At 42.9% G+C, this 17,642-nt stretch overlaps 1 protein-coding gene across 1 annotated transcript; it reads left to right on the top strand.

The window, feature by feature from the left end:
* Window positions 1–123: 123 nt before the first annotated feature.
* On the top strand, window positions 124–17,349 carry soul4 (heme-binding protein soul4). The gene is made up of 6 exons (XM_079998682.1): window positions 124–243; window positions 3,251–3,411; window positions 7,171–7,256; window positions 10,443–10,584; window positions 13,867–14,044; window positions 14,874–17,349. Exons 2-6 carry the CDS (start codon window positions 3,252–3,254, stop codon window positions 15,046–15,048), a joined length of 741 nt encoding a protein of 246 aa, XP_079854808.1. The 5' UTR covers window positions 124–243; window position 3,251; the 3' UTR covers window positions 15,049–17,349.
* The last annotated feature ends 293 nt before the right edge of the window (window positions 17,350–17,642 follow it).

Genomic DNA, 17,642 nt, shown 5'->3' with positions numbered 1-17,642 from the left:
TTGGAATACATACAATACGCTCACAACCAATAGATGTATTGTGTATATATTTATTAGGGCATAACACTTTATGACATAAAGTGAACACAATGTCCACTAGGGGGGCTCTACTGTGCGCGCAATGTCCATCAGGGCGCTGTGTGACGCTTGAGTGCCTCTCCCTCTAATAAACACACAGAAGAAGAAGAAGAAGAAGAAGAAGGCGAAAGTAGGTCAGATAGAACAACACACGACACGTTGAAGGTAAAAACATGTTTTCTGTTGGATTTTACCTGGATGTGTTGGGTTCGATTTTAATATCCGTAATATGGAAGTATAGCAATTATTCAAATTATATTCAATTATATTTAAGAAGCAAGTACAGCTATATTTGATATTTATTTATTTTTATTTCTTCTCGGTGCTGGTTTTGTGTGGTTAGCTGTTTAGGGTTAATAGCTGGTTATGGTAAGTAACTGGTAAGGGTAAGTAGCTGGTAAAGGTAAGTAGCTGGTGAGGGTCAGTAGCTGGTGAGGGTTAGTAGCTGGTTAGAGTATGGGTTAGTAGCTGGTGAGAGTGAGGGTTAGGGTAAGTAACTTGTTGGGGTTAGTAGCTGGTTAGGTGTAAGAGTTGGTAAGGGTTAAGGTTAATAGCTGGTAAGGGTTCGTGTTAGTAGCTGGTTAGGGTTAGTAGCTGGTTAGGGCAAGTAGCTGATATGGGTTAGTAGCTGGTTAGAGTAAGTAGCTGGTAAAGATTAGGGTTAGTAGCTTGTTAGTATTAGTAGCTGGTTAGTTAGTCAGTCAGTTAGTAGTGCTAGGGTTAGCTGATTAGGGATAGTAGTTCATTATGGGTAGTAGCAGGTTAGGATTAGGGTTTCTGGCTGGTTAGAATTAGTAGCTGGTTTGTCGGTCTGTCAGTTAGTAGTGTTAGGATTAGGGTTGGCTGGTTAGGGTTAGTAGGGGTTAGGCGCCGCTTTGTATACAGTGTTTAAGTTTCATTCATGTTCCATTTGACGGTTAGGGTTAGTAGCTGGTTAGTCAGTCAGTGGTTTTCGGATTGGGGTTAGTTGCTGGTTAGAATTAGGGGTTTTAAGCTGTTTAAGGTTAGTAGCTGGATATTTTTTTATTATTTTTTTCGTTGGTTAGTCAGTCAGTTAGTCGTGTTAAAATGAGGGTTAGCTAGTTAGGGTAAGTAGCTGGTTAGAGTTAGTAGATGGTTAGGGTTAGTAGCTGGTAAAGATAATGGTTAGTAGCTGATTAGGATTAGGGTTTGTAGCTTGTTAGGATTAGTAGCTGGTTAGTTAGTCAGTCAGTTAGTAGTGCTAGGGTTAGCTGATTAGGGATAGTAGTTCATTATGGGTAGTAGCAGGTTAGGATTAGGGTTTCTGGCTGGTTAGAATTAGTAGCTGGTTTGTCGGTCTGTCAGTTAGTAGTGTTAGGATTAGGGTTGGCTGGTTAGGGTTAGTAGGGGTTAGGCGCCGCTTTGTATACAGTGTTTAAGTTTCATTCATGTTCCATTTGACGGTTAGGGTTAGTAGCTGGTTAGTCAGTCAGTGGTTTTCGGATTGGGGTTAGTGGATTAGGGTTAGTTGCTGGTTAGAATTAGGGGTTTTAAGCTGTTTAAGGTTAGTAGCTGGATATTTTTTTATTATTTTTTTCGTTGGTTAGTTAGTCGTGTTAAAATGAGGGTTAGCTAGTTAGGGTAAGTAGCTGGTTAGAGTTAGTAGATGGTTAGGGTTAGTAGCTGGTAAAGATAATGGTTAGTAGCTGATTAGGATTAGGGTTTGTAGCTTGTTAGGATTAGTAGCTGGTTAGTTAGTCAGTCAGTTAGTAGTGCTAGGGTTAGCTGATTAGGGATAGTAGTTCATTATGGGTAGTAGCAGGTTAGGATTAGGGTTTCTGGCTGGTTAGAATTAGTAGCTGGTTTGTCAGTCAGTCATTTGGTAGTGTTAGGACTAGGGTTAACTGGTTAGGGATAGTAGTTGGTTAGGATTAGGATGAGCAGCTGATTGGGATTAGTAGGTGGTTAGTCAGTCGGTCAGTATTAGGATTGGGGTTAGCTGATTAGGGTTAGTAGCTGGCTAGTTGGCCAGTCCGTTAGTAATGTTAGGATTAGGGTTAGCTGGTAAGTGTTTTTAGCTGGTAAGGCTTTTTAGCTGGTCAGAATTAGGGTTTTTATCTGGAGCCAGTTAGGGTAAGTATCTGGTTATGGTTAGTATCTGGTTACGATTAGGGTTTTTAGCTGGTTAGGATTGTTTTATTTTTTTTTGTTTTTTTTTGCTGGAGCTGGTTAGGATTAGTAGCTGGTTAGGAATAGTAGCTTGTTAAGCTTAGTAGCTGGGGTTAGGGTTCGTAGCTGAATATGGTTAGTAGCTGGTTAGGGGCCGCTCTATATACAATGTTTTAGTTTTAGTTTCGTTCATGTTCCATTTGAAATCCTTTCCTACTTCTTCCTGGTCTGGTGTAATGGTAAAAAAAACTCAAACAGTGATGATGTTTACTTTTTTTAAATAAATTTGGTTTCTTTCCAAAGTGAATGACATTTGGTTTTGTGATATGACTTCAAGTGATTTATATTTTCCCCTGTTTTTGATACGATGATACTTTGTTAATCCCCTGCGGGAGAATTATTACTATTATAATTCCCAGCGGAGCTGAATTTAACTGTTTTCACACTGAAAATATTTCATCAAAACAACAAGCAAGCCCTGCCCATAATTTCTGATGGGAACGGGGTCGATGGAGGATTGTAAAACAGAAAAAGTTGAGTCTAGTTTCAGATCCAGCTTTGTGCCGTCTTGGCAAAAAGGATGTTGCTGACTATTAAATATTTTCTAAAGCTGCTTTCACACATGCACTGCAACCCTGATATTGAAGGGTTAAGATGGGTCGGAGCATACCTGCTTCGTACTTCTTTCTGCTTTGCTTTACATGAATATTCCATTCCACTCTTTGGTTTATAATGTGGATACATCAAAATACATAGAGTATCAACGCGAAAAAAAGTCACACTTACTGACGAGTCGGTAGCCTCCGCCGCCATCTTGGGTGTGCTAATATTCTGTAGCGTCTCTGTCATGTCCTGCCTCCTACATGCTCTATCCAGGCCCCACCCCTCATCTAAACCAGAGTATTTCCAGGTGGTGTCAATGTGTCTGACATGGACAATCTCCAGTTGTGTGCTACATTAGTGAAAGGGAAACTCTGGATGATATCCGGACATTGTCCGGAGTTCATGTGTGAAAGCGGCTTAACATTTGAGTTTTCTGCAGCATGGCTCTGATCTCCCTGGAAGACCTCGACGGATTGGATGATGAGCAGGTGGATGATGACATCACTGACAACCAGGAGCCAATGGGAGCACAGGACTCAGATCAGCTGTTCAGATACTGGCAAGATGTGGCCAGTACCCACCAGGTGTCTGTGCCCACAGGTGTGTGTGTGTGTGTGTGTGTGTGTGTGTGTGTGTGTGTGTGTGTGTGTGTGTGTGTGTGTGTGTGTGTGTGTGTGTGTGTGTGTGTGTGTGTGTGTGTGTGTGTGTGTGTGCGCGCGCACACAAACTTGAAACTCAAATATCAAATACGCAGCTTGCAGAAACAGAACTCGGCAGCGTGGAGCTCAGCGTGCTGCCTGGAGCTCAGTGCGCTGCTAGCAGCACTGGGCGTGTCAGACAGTTTGACTGGCAGGTTGCGTCACAGGGCACGGAATCTCTCTGCCTTGTCGGAGAAATTCCGTTACGTGTAGTGAGGTGAACCTGTTTCTGCTATCAGGAGACGCACTGGGATTTTATTTCTGCAGAAGTAAAATTAGCACAATACAGTACACACTCTACAGGGTGGAACAGGATTGACTGAAGAATTATTCAGGGAGAAGTTTAAGTAAGAAGAGAAAAAGCTGAAGGGGGGGGGGGGCTGAAGGAAAGAAACATCAGCAACACACAGCTGCAGATGAGAGCACTGACAAGACAACACAAGATGGTACAGAGTGCACACAGTGTGCAGAGTGAGGACAGGGCTTTCCAGGGGAGGAAATAAAACAAGGATTTTCTAAGGAATACAATACCAAAAAAAGTATATAATAATTATAAGAACCTTCAGAGCCTTCACCGCCATAGAAGCAGGTTAAGCAGGTTGTAATCCACTGTGTCCAGTTTGGGTGAGTTAGTTTGTTACTTAGTTTGGCTGGCAGCAACACGGCTGCGCCAGAGATGTATGAGGCAGGGGCTTAATTATTTATTGGTAGGGCTACGGAATTTGAAGTAAATAATGAATACAGGCAAATACAACAAGGCTTGGCGTGGATTTCAAGTCTCATATGGTCCTACTACAAACACACATGTTGAAACACAAGTAATACACACAACTGATAGCACTAACAAGAGCAGTCACAGTTTAAAAGAATAAAAATCTGCGCTCCGGCAAGACCCAAGTGCAGACAAAAGGAGCTGAAGTGGCTGGCAGGTTTACTGGAAAACTGATTAATAAATGACAGGTCGAATACCATTAACTAACACTAACTGTATTTACTAGTGTTTAATATGAAAATTAATTATGTTTTGTGGGTAAATAAAGTTTGTCTTGCTATTGTTCTTAATGCATTGCAAACATTTTACTTGGGTAAATAAACTTCACAGTTTATCACAGTGTTTCTCGTGAGAAATCATAATCCGTACATTTTCTTTTTGAGAAATTCTTCTGTAGCGGCTTCTTGGCGTTTGCAGTGTTCCAGTAGATTTTGAACGCCACCTCGGTAACGCCGTTACGGGAACGCATCAGAACATGGGTTCGGTGATGTCTGGTGAACGGATGCTGCAGATCAGCTTCATTGACACAGCTTTGTTTTCTGATCGATCACTCATTGGTTCCATGAGTCTCTGTTTCTACAGCAGCTTGAAAACTACTGATGCCGGACTCATGAACAATTTTATTTTTATTTTTTTTAAGTGAACAAATCTTTGATTCTGGAGTCATTCTGCAAAGAGAGTGAATCTTCAATCTTAAAAAAAACTGAAAATAATTGGACTAAACACTGTTACAAATTATTATGCAAATGATATTTTTCTCAGATTTTCCTAAATAGTCGATGCAAATGACAGTCAGTATAATTTAAGTCATCAACCGTTATTATATAATTCAAATGTTATTGAACAAACCTCCCAATGATAACAGTATGTTTTTCAAAAATAAAAAATTCAAAATGCACTGTTCCACATTATTATGCACGACAGAGTTTCAAAACATCTTATAGTTTGTAAAGAAGTGAAAATGATCATTTGTTGAATGTGCAGCATTAGGAGGTCATATTTACTGAAATCAAAAGCTATTTCAATCAAAAACATCTTAACAGGCCAAGTTACATGTGAACATAGGAGCCTTCTTTCATATCACCTTCACTGTTCTTGCCTCCATTGAACTTGTGAGTTTTTGGAGAGTTTCTGTTGAATATCTTTGCAGGATGTCAGAACAGCCTCCCAGAGCTGCTGTTTTGATGCCAACTGCCTCCACCCTCAGATCTTTTGCTTGAGGATTCTCCAAAGGTTCTCAATAGGGTGGAGGTCAGGGGAGGATGGGGGCCACGCCATAGTTTCTCTCCTTTTATGCCCATAGCAGCCAATGACACAGAGGTATTCTTTGCAGCATGAGATGGTGCATTGTCAGGCATGAAGATGGTTTTGCTATGGAAGGCCCGGTTCTTCTTTTTGTACTATGGAAGAAAGTGCTCAGTCACAAACTCTATATACTTTGCTGAGGTCATTTTCACACCTTCAGGGACCCTAAAGGGGCCCACCAGCTCTCTCCCCGTGATTCAGGCCCAAAACATGACTCCCGCCACCTCCTTGCTGACGTGGCAGCCTTGTTGGGACATGGTGGCCATCCACCAACCATCCACTTCTCCATCCATCTGCACCATCCAGGGTTGCACGGCAGTCATCAGTAAACAAGACTGTTTGAAAACGAGTCTTCATGTATTTGTGGGCCCCCTGCAACCCTTTCTGCTTGTGAGCATTGGTTAGGGGGGGCCCAATAGTAGCTTTATGCACAATTGCAAGCCTGTGGAGGATCCTACACCTTGAGGTTGGCTGGACTCCAGAGGCACCAGCGGCTTCAAATACCTGTTTGCTGCTTTGTAACAGCATTCTAGCAGCTGCTCTCTTCATCCCATGAACTTGTGGCAGAAACCTTCCTTATTCTGCCTTTATCTGCACCAACCCGTCTGTGCTCTGAATCAGCCACAAATCTCTTCACAGTGTGATGATCACGCTTAAGTTTTTGTGAAATATCTAATGTTTTCATACCTTGTCCAAGGCATTGCACTATTTGAGGCTTTTCGGCAGCAGAGATCCTTTCTCTTTCCCATATTGTTGAAACCTGTGGCTGCTTATTAGTGTGGAACGTCCTTCTTAAGTAGTTTTCCTTGAATTGGGCTCACCTGGCAAACGAATTATCACAGGTGTTTGACATTGATTTCAATGATCCAAGGAGCCCTGAGACACAATACCATCCATGAGTTGAATTGAAAAACAAAACATTAAATGTTTAGGACACTTCATTCCAATTTGCATAATAATTTGGAAGGCTGTGTAAAGGACTAAATAAAATAAAACAAAAAGGCAGAGGCACTTGGTGTTATTCATCTTTTAATGTGACTGATTTACACAACAAAACAAATAACAGAATGAAATGATTCCTGGAATTCCATTCATTACTCAGAGCGACTGACTCTTCTGACTCTTGTTCATTGTACAGGAAGTCATCCCTCACTCAACGTGTGTTAAACCAACTGAAGCATATCCAACAACTCTTTTTACTGAGGAACCAAACCTAAAAAAACTTTCATTGCTGTTGAAAACCCAGTTTTCATCCACTTCCTTTTTCATAGACCATATTGCTTGCATCGCAAGGTTGCTATGGCAATTAGTGATGGCATTGGACCGGATCAATCCGAGAATGGGAGAAATGGAAGCCGAATAAAAGAAAAGCGTTTCATCTCGTTCAGCGGGTTCATCTCGTTCAGCGGGTTCGCATTGTTCCTGTACCTTTCAACATTTACGTGGAAAGGCCTAAATGTGCTTAAATGCACATTATGACTGGAGACCACATTTCATTTCTTATGTATACAAGCTTTGTAAAGGTACTCAGTGTGTACTGTAAAGGTACTCAGTGTGTACTACCAATAGTATATTCTTTAACAGAAATGTCGGGACCGATCCAGGAAATGACGCAACGCAATCAGCAGAGAGAGCAAGTTCCGTTCTCCTCGATCTCCCGCCATGAGAAGGTAATTATATTATATTTTTATTTTTATATAAAGAGGAAGCCAAAGAGAAGCTTAATGGAGGTGCCGAGGGAGGAGATACAGGCGGGTGGTGTCAGGGAGGAAGATGTGCAGAACAGAAGGTGTTGGAGGCAGATGATCCACTGTGGTGACCTCTAATGGGAGCAGCCCGAAGAAGAAGAAGTGTATTTTGTATATTGATTTTAATTTGTGTAGTATTATATTTTTATGTTTTTATCTGCTAGAGTAACCCTACTCCTTATAGCTGTCTGCGGATTTTTTAATGTTGTTTTTATTCATTATTCTTGTTGTATTTTATTGTAGTGTTGTTGTTGTTGTTGTTGTTATTATTATGGCATGTTGATAGATATTGATCACAATAGCTCAATTGCTCCACCTTCACAGCCGTGATGACATGGTCTCGTCATGGCCGACACCTTTGTCTCTGAAACCATTGACTTCAGCCTCCTCAGATTTTCTGCCATTTCAAATTTTTGAAAAACAAACAAGACATCTCCTCCCAGGCCATTTTCAACCAAACCAACTTTGTTCGATTCCTTGGCTCTAATTGTTAGAAAATATCAAAAGAGATCTGAAAGTCATTTCAATTTTGCCACCACAGTTGCGAAAGTTTTGGTGAAAGCTCTGCATAAACAGGGAGTAGGTGTGACTTCAGAACACTTGGTCCAATTTTCACAAAATTTGGTTCCCAAGTTCAGTACTCTCTACTGAAGCTATGACCACTTGTTGCATCAGTTTGGCCTCATGGGGTTGCTATACATTGAATGAAAATGGTCACTACTTCTAGACCTTGTCTCTGACTTGGCCGCAACCGACTTTAGGACACTTGCCACTGAAGGTTCTATTGGCTTAAGCAAGATGTAGTCGATTGTCAAACAAGATGGCCGCCACAGGTCAATCAAATTTCAGGAGCCTATATGCGGGGTTCAATTTGTCCGATCTTGATGAAACTTGTATGTTTCCCACAGAAATTAGATTCTGTCTGTGGTTATACACTGCTTTTTTTGTTTTGGGCAATAAGGAAATTGCGTAAAATAAAAGAAAATTGCAAAATAAAGATTTGCTCTATTTAGAGGAACGGGACATGCGATCGCTCCCTCTCAAGTCTCCATTACGCATGGAGAGGGAGACGCCTGATCAATCCCTCAGAGGATACACAGAGGACCCAAAACCTACTTACGTTTTTGATCAAAGATATCAGATAATTTTCGAGAGCTGTCATGCATGATCCGAATGACAGATGAATAAATCCGAGGCTATTTTGTTATTATTCTTATTTTTGTTTAAAAAAAAAAAGAACAATTCGATCTGGGCTATTTTAGAGATTGTTTTTATGAACTAACCCCATTTGTCCTTCATAGCTTTTCATGTAATTTTCACATGTTACACCATAACAAATTACGGACAGTTCGTACGTACATATGAAGCGGATGTTATCCGTAGTGAAAACTTCTATGCCCGGCCTCTTTTATCTGATTGGCTAAGCGACCATCATGTCACATTGACGAGTGCCGCTGTTGATTGGCTCGAGTCGCACAGGAGAGGAATACAGAGGAATAGAGGATTTCATGCGGCGCGCTCCAAATCATAATGTTTAGTGAAGGCGCGGAGGGCGGATATCTCAATCGGCAACTCGGGAATGGCGCTGAAGTGAGGTACCAAAATCTGAGTTGCGATTTGGTCGGGTAGATACCGAATGCATTGGAACCGGTGCCATGTTGATATTGTGGCGGGTTGCCACAAATAAGTCAATGTATAGAAAGTCCTTGGGGTCAAGATAGAACAGAAAACAATCGTCCAGATCTGCCAAATCTCCCATGTGGTGCTACATCAACCGTGTTGTGTCAGATAATGCAGCTCCTCAAGGCAAATAGATTTGCAAGAAACTGACTTCCCCCCCTTACCATTTCTGTATTTCCTGAAAAAGCAACATTTGACATCTCCGTCGAGGCCAATTTCAACCAAAACAGCTTTTTTGGATTCTTTGGACCTTTTTATTGTTCAAAGTTATCAAAAGACTTCCAAAAATTAGAAACAATATGGGCGCCACAGACAGAAAGGTATTGGCTGATATAAACAGACGCAATATAAACAGGAAGTAGTGGTACCTCCTGAACACTTGGTCCAATGTGAACCAAACCTGCTTTATTATACTTTGCGCACTCTTTCATTATATGCATTCACTTTGGTTCACGCAGGTCAAGCCATTTGACTGAGCGCACAAAAACTGATGCATCAAAAGCTTTCTCATAGACTAATGGCCAAATTCTCAAACATGATTATCACTGGCAGCTTCTGGTCTGACTTGTTCAGCGATAGATCACTGCTGCCTTGCTTCTGGGATGGGGTCCCACCCATCAGTTGTTGCTTGCAGCTATATAAATTATTTTTCATCCTGTTTTGTTCTTCCCTGTTCTTTTTTTTCCTCTGTCACCTTGAGATTGGTCCCAATGAAAGGCACATTATAAATTAAATGAATTATCCCGGATACAGGTCCGTAGGGCTGAAACCCTATTGTTCTTGTAAAATTCCCTATTATTATTATTATTATTATTATTATTGTTGTTCTTCAGAAATTTTGGTGTTTTGATTCATTTTTCTGTGAGATGGTAAATGACAGAGACATGAAGTTTGGCACATGTATAGATATCCTCTTGCAAATGATTTTTAAACAAAACTTCCCAGGTGGGCCAAATGGTGGCACTATAATTAAAAGTCCAAATTGTTTGACGTAAAACATAAAAAAAAAAAAAAAGTCATAACTCCTACACGGTGGACCGTGAATGTGACTGGTGACGCTAACCCTAACCCTATATCCAGACAAATATGCTCTACAAAGTCAATCACACCCCTCAACGTCGCCTTACTAGAATTTCCACCATTTTGAATGAATTGAAAACCTTTTTTTTTTCGCTAAGGCTTTGTCAGCTTTTGACCGATTGACACCAAATTTGGTAAAGGACGTAAAGGGACCTAGCTTCACAAAAGTACTTTTAAAAGATTTTGAAGGATTTAATTGACTGCTTTACTTAATATTGTAGTACCTGTTCTGTCCCAATGGAGGAGGTATTGTATGAGGGTTTATGACGTATTTTCGCAATAATGTGTAATACCTGTTTTCCCCGGATGGGGCAGGTGTTGTAACAGTGTAATACCTGTTTTGTCCAGATGGGAGAGGTGTTGTACGAGGAGAGGGTCTACCCGGCAGGAAACTGGGCGTGCGTCACCCAGGGGGAGAAGTTGTACGAGCAGAGCATCTCTCTCGCCTTCATGAAGCTCATGCGCTTCATCTGCAGGGAAAACTCAACAGGTCCTGTTTGGCTCCTCCCACTTTGGCACACCACACTGTAAAGCCTCCTCCCACCTCTGAACTGCCCTAGTAGCCAGATTAGCATGTGAACATCTTAAGTCCAAAATCATTGCACGCAAACACTGTACATTGTACTGGCAGCGAAATCCCACAATGCATTGTGAGGGCGGGATGCCAGTAAAAGTTTCTGTGCAGCGTCATCATCACAATGTGCTGAAAGGTATTGGAGTGGCTACATGACGAGGTACTATGTCGTATGTATGTAGTTTGTGTTTTTAAGCAGTCACTTGGGCACCAATTATCCATTGGGGGCCGGCGGCGATCATCAGTAGGGGGCCGGCGGCGATCATCCGTAGGGGGCCGGCGGAGATCATCCGTAGGGGCCATAGTGGTCGCCAAGCCATGATGGAAGGGAACATTTTAAAAATAAAATAATTATAGCAAAAATTTTGAACAATTTTAGAATACTAAATATGAAGCCCCCAGATGTACATTTTTATGCTTAAGAAAGGTTTTTGGGTGCCTCATATTTAACAACCAGGGACAGCTGGACATCAGGAGTACCCGGACTTCCCCCAGTGGGCTGCTTGGCAACTGGGCCGATGCAATGTTTGTCATATTGACTATACAGGACTCGGGGAGGAGATCCACACTGTAGTTTCTTTGGAGCTTGAGCACGATTCCATTCCCTGCCGAGCGGCTGGCAAGTGTCCAGACAGGAAAGCACTGGGGAGGTGTCCCTCCACAGAACTGTTCTCTGTATTGCTGATTCTTCACGCTACATCTGGCAACCAGTTCTCACCATCCACACCCTGCGCCCTCAACACCTGGACCGATAAGATCAACTGTTGCAAATAACTCACCCTCCCAACACACACACACACACACACACACACACACACACACACACACACACACACACACACACACACACACACACAGTGGGGCAAAAAAGTATTTGTCAGCCACCAATTGTGCAAGTTCTCCCACTTAAAAAGATGAGAGAGGCCTGTTATTTTTCATCGTAGGTTCACCTCAACTATGAGAGACAAAATGAGAAAAAAAAAATCCAGATAATCACATTGTCTGATTTTTAAAGAATTTATTTGCAAATGATGGTGGAAAATAAGTATTTGGTCAATAACAAAAGTTCATCTCAATACCTTGTTATATATCCTTTGTTTGCAATGACAGAGGTCAAACGTTTTCTGTAAGTCTTCACAAGGTTTTCACACACTGTTGCTGGTATTTTGGCCCATTCCTCCATGCAGATCTCCTCTAGAGCAGTGATGTTTTGGGGCTGTCGCTGGGCAACACGGACTTTCAACTCCCTCCAAAGATTTTCTATGGGGTTGAGATCTGGAGACTGGCTAGGCCACTCCAGGACCTTGAAATGCTTCTTACGAAGCCACTCCTTCGTTGCCCGGGCGGTGTGTTTGGGATCATTGTCATGCTGAAAGACCCAGCCACGTTTCATCTTCAATGCCCTTGCTGATGGAAGGAGGTTTTCACTCAAAATCTCACGATACATGGTCCCATTCATTCTTTCCTTTACACGGATCAGTCGTCCTGGTCCCTTTGCAGAAAAACAGCCCCAAAGCATGATGTTTCCACCCCCATGCTTCACAGTAGGTATGGTGTTCTTTGGATGCAACTCAGCTTTCTTTCTCCTCCAAACACGACAAGTTGAGTTTTTACCAAAAAGTTATATTTTGGTTTTATCTGACCATATGACATTCTCCCAATCCTCTTCTGGATCATCCAAATGCTCTCTAGCAAACTTCAGACGGGCCTGGACATGTACTGGCTTAAGCAGGGGGACACGTCTGGCACTGCAGGATTTGAGTCCCTGGCGGCGTAGTGTGTTACTGATGGTAGCCTTTGTTACTTTGGTCCCAGCTCTCTGCAGGTCATTCACTAGGTCCCCCCATGTGGTTCTGGGATGTTTGCTCACCGTTCTTGTGATCATTTTGACCCCACGGGGTGAGATCTTGCCCAGATCGAGGGAGATTATCAGTGGTCTTGTATGTCTTCCATTTTCTAATAATTGCTCCCACAGTTGATTTCTTCACAACAAGCTGCTTACCTATTGCAGATTCAGTCTTCCCAGCCTGGTGCAGGTCTACAATTTTGTTTCTGGTGTCCTTTGACAGCTCTTTGGTCTTGGCCATAGTGGAGTTTGGAGTGTGACTGTTTGAGGTTGTGGACAGGTGTCTTTTATACTGATAACGAGTTCAAACAGGTGCCATTAATACAGGTAAAGAGTGGAGGACAGAGGAGCCTCTTAAAGAAAAAGTTACAGGTCTGTGAAAGCCAGAAATCTTGCTTGTTTGTAGGTGACCAAATATTTATTTTACCAAGGAATTTACCAATTAATTCATTAAAAATCCTACAATGTGATTTCCTGGATTCTTTCCCCCCATTCTGTCTCTCATAGTCAAAGTGAACCTATGATGAAAATGACAGGCCTCTCTCATCTTTTTGAGTGGGAGAACTTGCACAATTGGTGGCTGACTAAATACTTTTTTGCCCCACTGTACATACAGACACAGACACACACGCATACACACACGCATACACACACACACACATACATATGCACACAGACAGCGTTCCAATATATAAATACAGACCAAAAACAATTGATTGGTATGTGTCGTCAAAATTAAAAATGTAGAAGAATAATAATAATGATGTGGGTGGTATGTGGCTCTGGAATGTATTAAAATAAAATCACTGATGTATTAAAATCATATCTGAGGCGAGGTGGCGGTATTGGGCAGGTTGGGTGTTGATGCCGTGTGCAAGGGGGGGGGGGTTGAAGCACCTGGAAGGATTTTGTGGCGTTTGCTGAGGGGCCAACGGGCTCCAAAAATGACCAGAGTACCGACCAGGGCACAGGATGTTTGAACCGCGAGTAGCAAATTCAGAGAAGAAGAAAATTTGGTCAGTGCAACATGGCGACATGTAGCATTCAGGAGGCGCCAGCGCATCCTCTAGAACCTGAGCTAAACTCCGCTTGAAGCTCCAGGAGGAGACTGAAGCTGATTGAGTCCTTTAGGGAAGCGTTACTTCAAAGAAGCAAGTTAATATTTTTAGAAGAAACATTTTAGGTCAATTGAATTTAATTCCTCTTTCATGCACCATAATTAATAATATTAATAGAAATCTATATGTATCGCCCATAAATAATCAAGAATATCTAGAACATTCATTTTGGGATTAGGGACGCTGCGATATGAAGATGCTGTGAAGGTAAGATGAGGCGGTGTCCGTGCACAGGTCACTACCTGGGGATGAGCGTCCCAGTGGTCAGCGAGATCCAGCATGACGGCGTCTCCTTTGAGAAGGACGTCCTGACGGCCTTCTACCTCCCGGCCCGATTCCAGTCCGCCCCCCCGCAGCCCGAGGACCCCGACATCATCATCGTCCAGAGGCCGGCGCATCGGGTGATCGCACGGTGAGCAAACTGGGAAAAAAAAGAGGTGTTTGTATGTCAATAAAGGCTGTGATGTGATTATTCCTGAGCGGTCCGTGCATCACATCACATAACTTCAGATCAGATCATGTCTTTGTATGTTTTATTTATAAGTTCTGTAATGGAACTTAAAAAACAATCCAAATCAGCAGCAAATTATCGTGCAATTTATCTGACGATGCAAAAACTGCAACATGGAACATGGCACATGGAACATTGCACATGGCACATGGCGTGTTCCATGTTCCCGACAGGACGAGGTTTGGGGTGACGGTTTAGTAGTATCTACAGAAGTACGACCTTCTACACGCTGCCTCCATCCTTCTACTTTCTACTTTAGTATCTACGGAAGTACCTACACTCCCTGTGCTACTTCCTACCATCCCTCCATCCTTCTACCCCATCCCTCCATCCTTCTACACCCTGCCCCCATCCTTCTACTTCATTAGTAGTATCTACAGAAGTACCTACACTCCCTGTCCTACTTCCTGTATGAACCTCCAAAGCCCTGGTTCGGTTAGAAGTAGATGGATGGAGGGAGGGAGGGTGTAGAAGGATGGGGGGAGGGTGTCGAAGGATGGAGGGATGGTATGGAGCTATGGTATAGAAAGATGGAGGGATGGTATAGAAGAATGGCGAGAGGGTGTCGAAGGATGGAGGTTCCCAAACTATGCCTCAGGGACTAATCTGCGTTAAATGTTGAAGGTGGATGTTTGAGCAGAGCTCGGGGTTAGTGAGCAGCTACAGTGTGGCCTGTGTTTGCTTGATCCTCTTTCTTCTGTTCAGGTTCTCATGGCTTTTGTTTTGTCAGGACGTTCTTCGGCACCACCACAGAGGAGACGGTCGGCCATCAGATCAGCTTGTTGTGGGAGATTCTGGGTGACGTTGCCGATGTTCACCGTGAAAACTACATGGTCGCCGTGTACGAGAACCCCGGCGTGGCGTGTCACAGAAACGAGATCTGGTTCATCCGCCGAGAGCGCTAGAAGATCATCCACCTCAAATCCCGCAATGTAGAGCTGGGTGGTGGCGCCCCCTGTCAGTAGGAGTCATGAGAAGATCTGAAATGTTGGAGGAGGTTTAGTATCCAAACTAGAGTTTCATCTTCACACCATGTAATGATGAATTCACAGTTTTTAGTGATTCGTATTTTACTGATTCTGTGTGATTCCACCCCCCACACACTTTATGCTCTTGCTCCAGTGTTCGATACAGAAGCTCTGAATTGCCCAGTTGCTCCAGTGTTCGATACAGAAGCTCTGAGTTGCCCAGTTGCTCCCGTGTTCGATACAGAAGCTCTGAGTTGCCCTGTTGCTCCCGTGTTCGATACAGAAGCTCTGAGTTGCCCTGTTGCTCCCGTGTTCGATACAGAAGTTCTGAGTTACCCAATTGCTCCATTGGACCAAAGTAGATTCCATGTTGTTGTTAACGTTTTGTGTTTTGAAGCCTGTTGCCTTCATTAGCGGTGAACATTAGCACTTCTATGGTTCCATGCTTCCCTGGGGGTTCACATCAAGTCATTGGCAACATTTTACTTGTAAATATATCTCAGATGTGAATCAAAGGGCTCGTTTAAATGTGTGGTTTCACTGCGACTTCTGTGACCGGGTCCTGGTCTAGACACACCTCAGCGGAGATGCCATCAGCTTGACCCCACCCCCAGGTGGCCTGGCTCACATTGGGATCGGATTTCAATAAAGTCAAGTCCAGTTTATTTGTATATCTCTGAATCAAAATATAGTCTCAAAGGGCATCACAAACCCACATTCCACAGAGAAATCAACGGCATCCCCGAGTCTGAACCTACAGCTACATCAGGCAGCCCCACCCTCTGACCCCGCCCCAAACACAGCTCCCAGGAAGCCGGTGCTGGCGCTGGAGATCTGTTGCTCAGAGGAATGTTGTGAAGGTTAGCTCCAGTCGCTGTCAGTGAAAGTCCAGTTCACTGATATTTAGCGGTCGGGTGGATGCCCTGGTAGGTTACCAGAGCATCCACCCGACCGCTAAATATCAGTTCAAGATCTAAAAATAATGAAACGGATTCCATTGCGCCTTGGCATTTCACCACAAAGTCATTTTAATAATACGCGGGAACATGAGATGGGATCCCAGATCCGGCCACAGAGCTTGGTCTGGCATCCCATCTGTAGGGTCCCGTCATGGAGGTCGCATTGAAATGACGTGGAACCGAACTCGGAGTGAAGCTTCTTTCTTTTCTCTGGATTTGCCTTCGATCTCCTTGTCTTTCAAAGCAAATGCATCATTTTGTTCAGTGTTTGTTGTTTTTAATGCTTTGCTTCTGTGTTTTTGGCATTTTGAGCTGCGAGCGTGAAACAGCACGGAGACTACGTTTTTCTCGAAAGCCACAGTCCAACGTACAGTCAATCATGTGGATGGTTCCACTGAATCATGTTCAGTAGTGGAAGCTCGGAATCCTTCTGGAAATCCCATTTAACATGAAATTTATCAGATAATATTCAAGTTTCAGTATATAAAAAAACAAACAAACAAACATTTTATTTTCTCTGCGTTCTGCCTGGCAACAAAAAAAAAGAACAATTCCAATCAAGTTGTTTGGCATCAGAGCAGTTCCGCTAAAAATATATAAAAAAAAAACGAAACGTTTCTATTTTCAGGTCACTTAGACTGAATTCAACTAAGCAAACCTAGGTAGAGTTTTTGCTGAGTTCTGGAGTTGAATCATAATATTTGTTTTTACTGAACAATGAACCTGTGATGCAGAAATTATAAAAAAAAAAAATGTTAATCACAATGTAAAAATGATTGTTCAATAATATGAAATGATTTGTTGTATGAATTCTGTGATTATAGTGATTCTATCTGTTCTGTATGTACAATAAAAACACTTGAGTCTGTAGTTGGTGAAGAGAAGAATTTAGTAGAAATCTGACTTTCTAGAAAACTGTGTCTGCAGAGTTTTTGAAGACAAACCCGGAGGAGTTTCGGAGACCAGAGGAGACAAGAAGATACCAGTCCAGAGACAAGAGAACCGGGCCAGAGACAAGAAGATACCGGTCAACAGACAAGAGAACCGGTCCAGAGACTGGAGAACTAGCCAACAGACAAGAGAACCGGTCCAGAGACTGGAGAACTAGCCAACAGACAAGAGAACCGGTCCACAGACAAGAGAACCGGTCAACAGGCGAGAGAACCCATCCCCCGATTTCCCGTGTAGTGACCAAGATGGCGCTCTAACCAGACGTGACTTGAGCCCCGCAATTCCAACAGTTTGTTTTAAGTAAAGTTTGACTTAACAAAACAACTTTGCGTCCTTTGAAAGTTAATCAAACCGACGTCTTCTCCTCAGATAAGCACAAAGAAAGGCCCAGAGAGAAGAAGCGAAGAAAGGAAACTCAGAGATGGAGGACATGGACTCAGAGATGGAGGAAGACATTCCACCATCTGAACCCAGACGCTGGGATAGGATGCTGTGGCTGTCGGGGGGGATTCACTCAGTACATTGCAGTTCATAAAGAATCCTTTTGATACAGTCTGTGCTGAGATAAAGAAGATGGACCATAAAGTTGATCATGTCGAATGGCGGTTTAGAAAGGCTGCG

Source organism: Zeus faber (genome assembly GCF_960531495.2).
Source record: "Zeus faber genome assembly, chromosome: 4".
NCBI lineage: Eukaryota > Metazoa > Chordata > Actinopteri > Zeiformes > Zeidae > Zeus > Zeus faber.
Note: the sequence above shows the minus strand (reverse complement) of the source record. Positions and strands in the feature narration are given on the sequence as shown.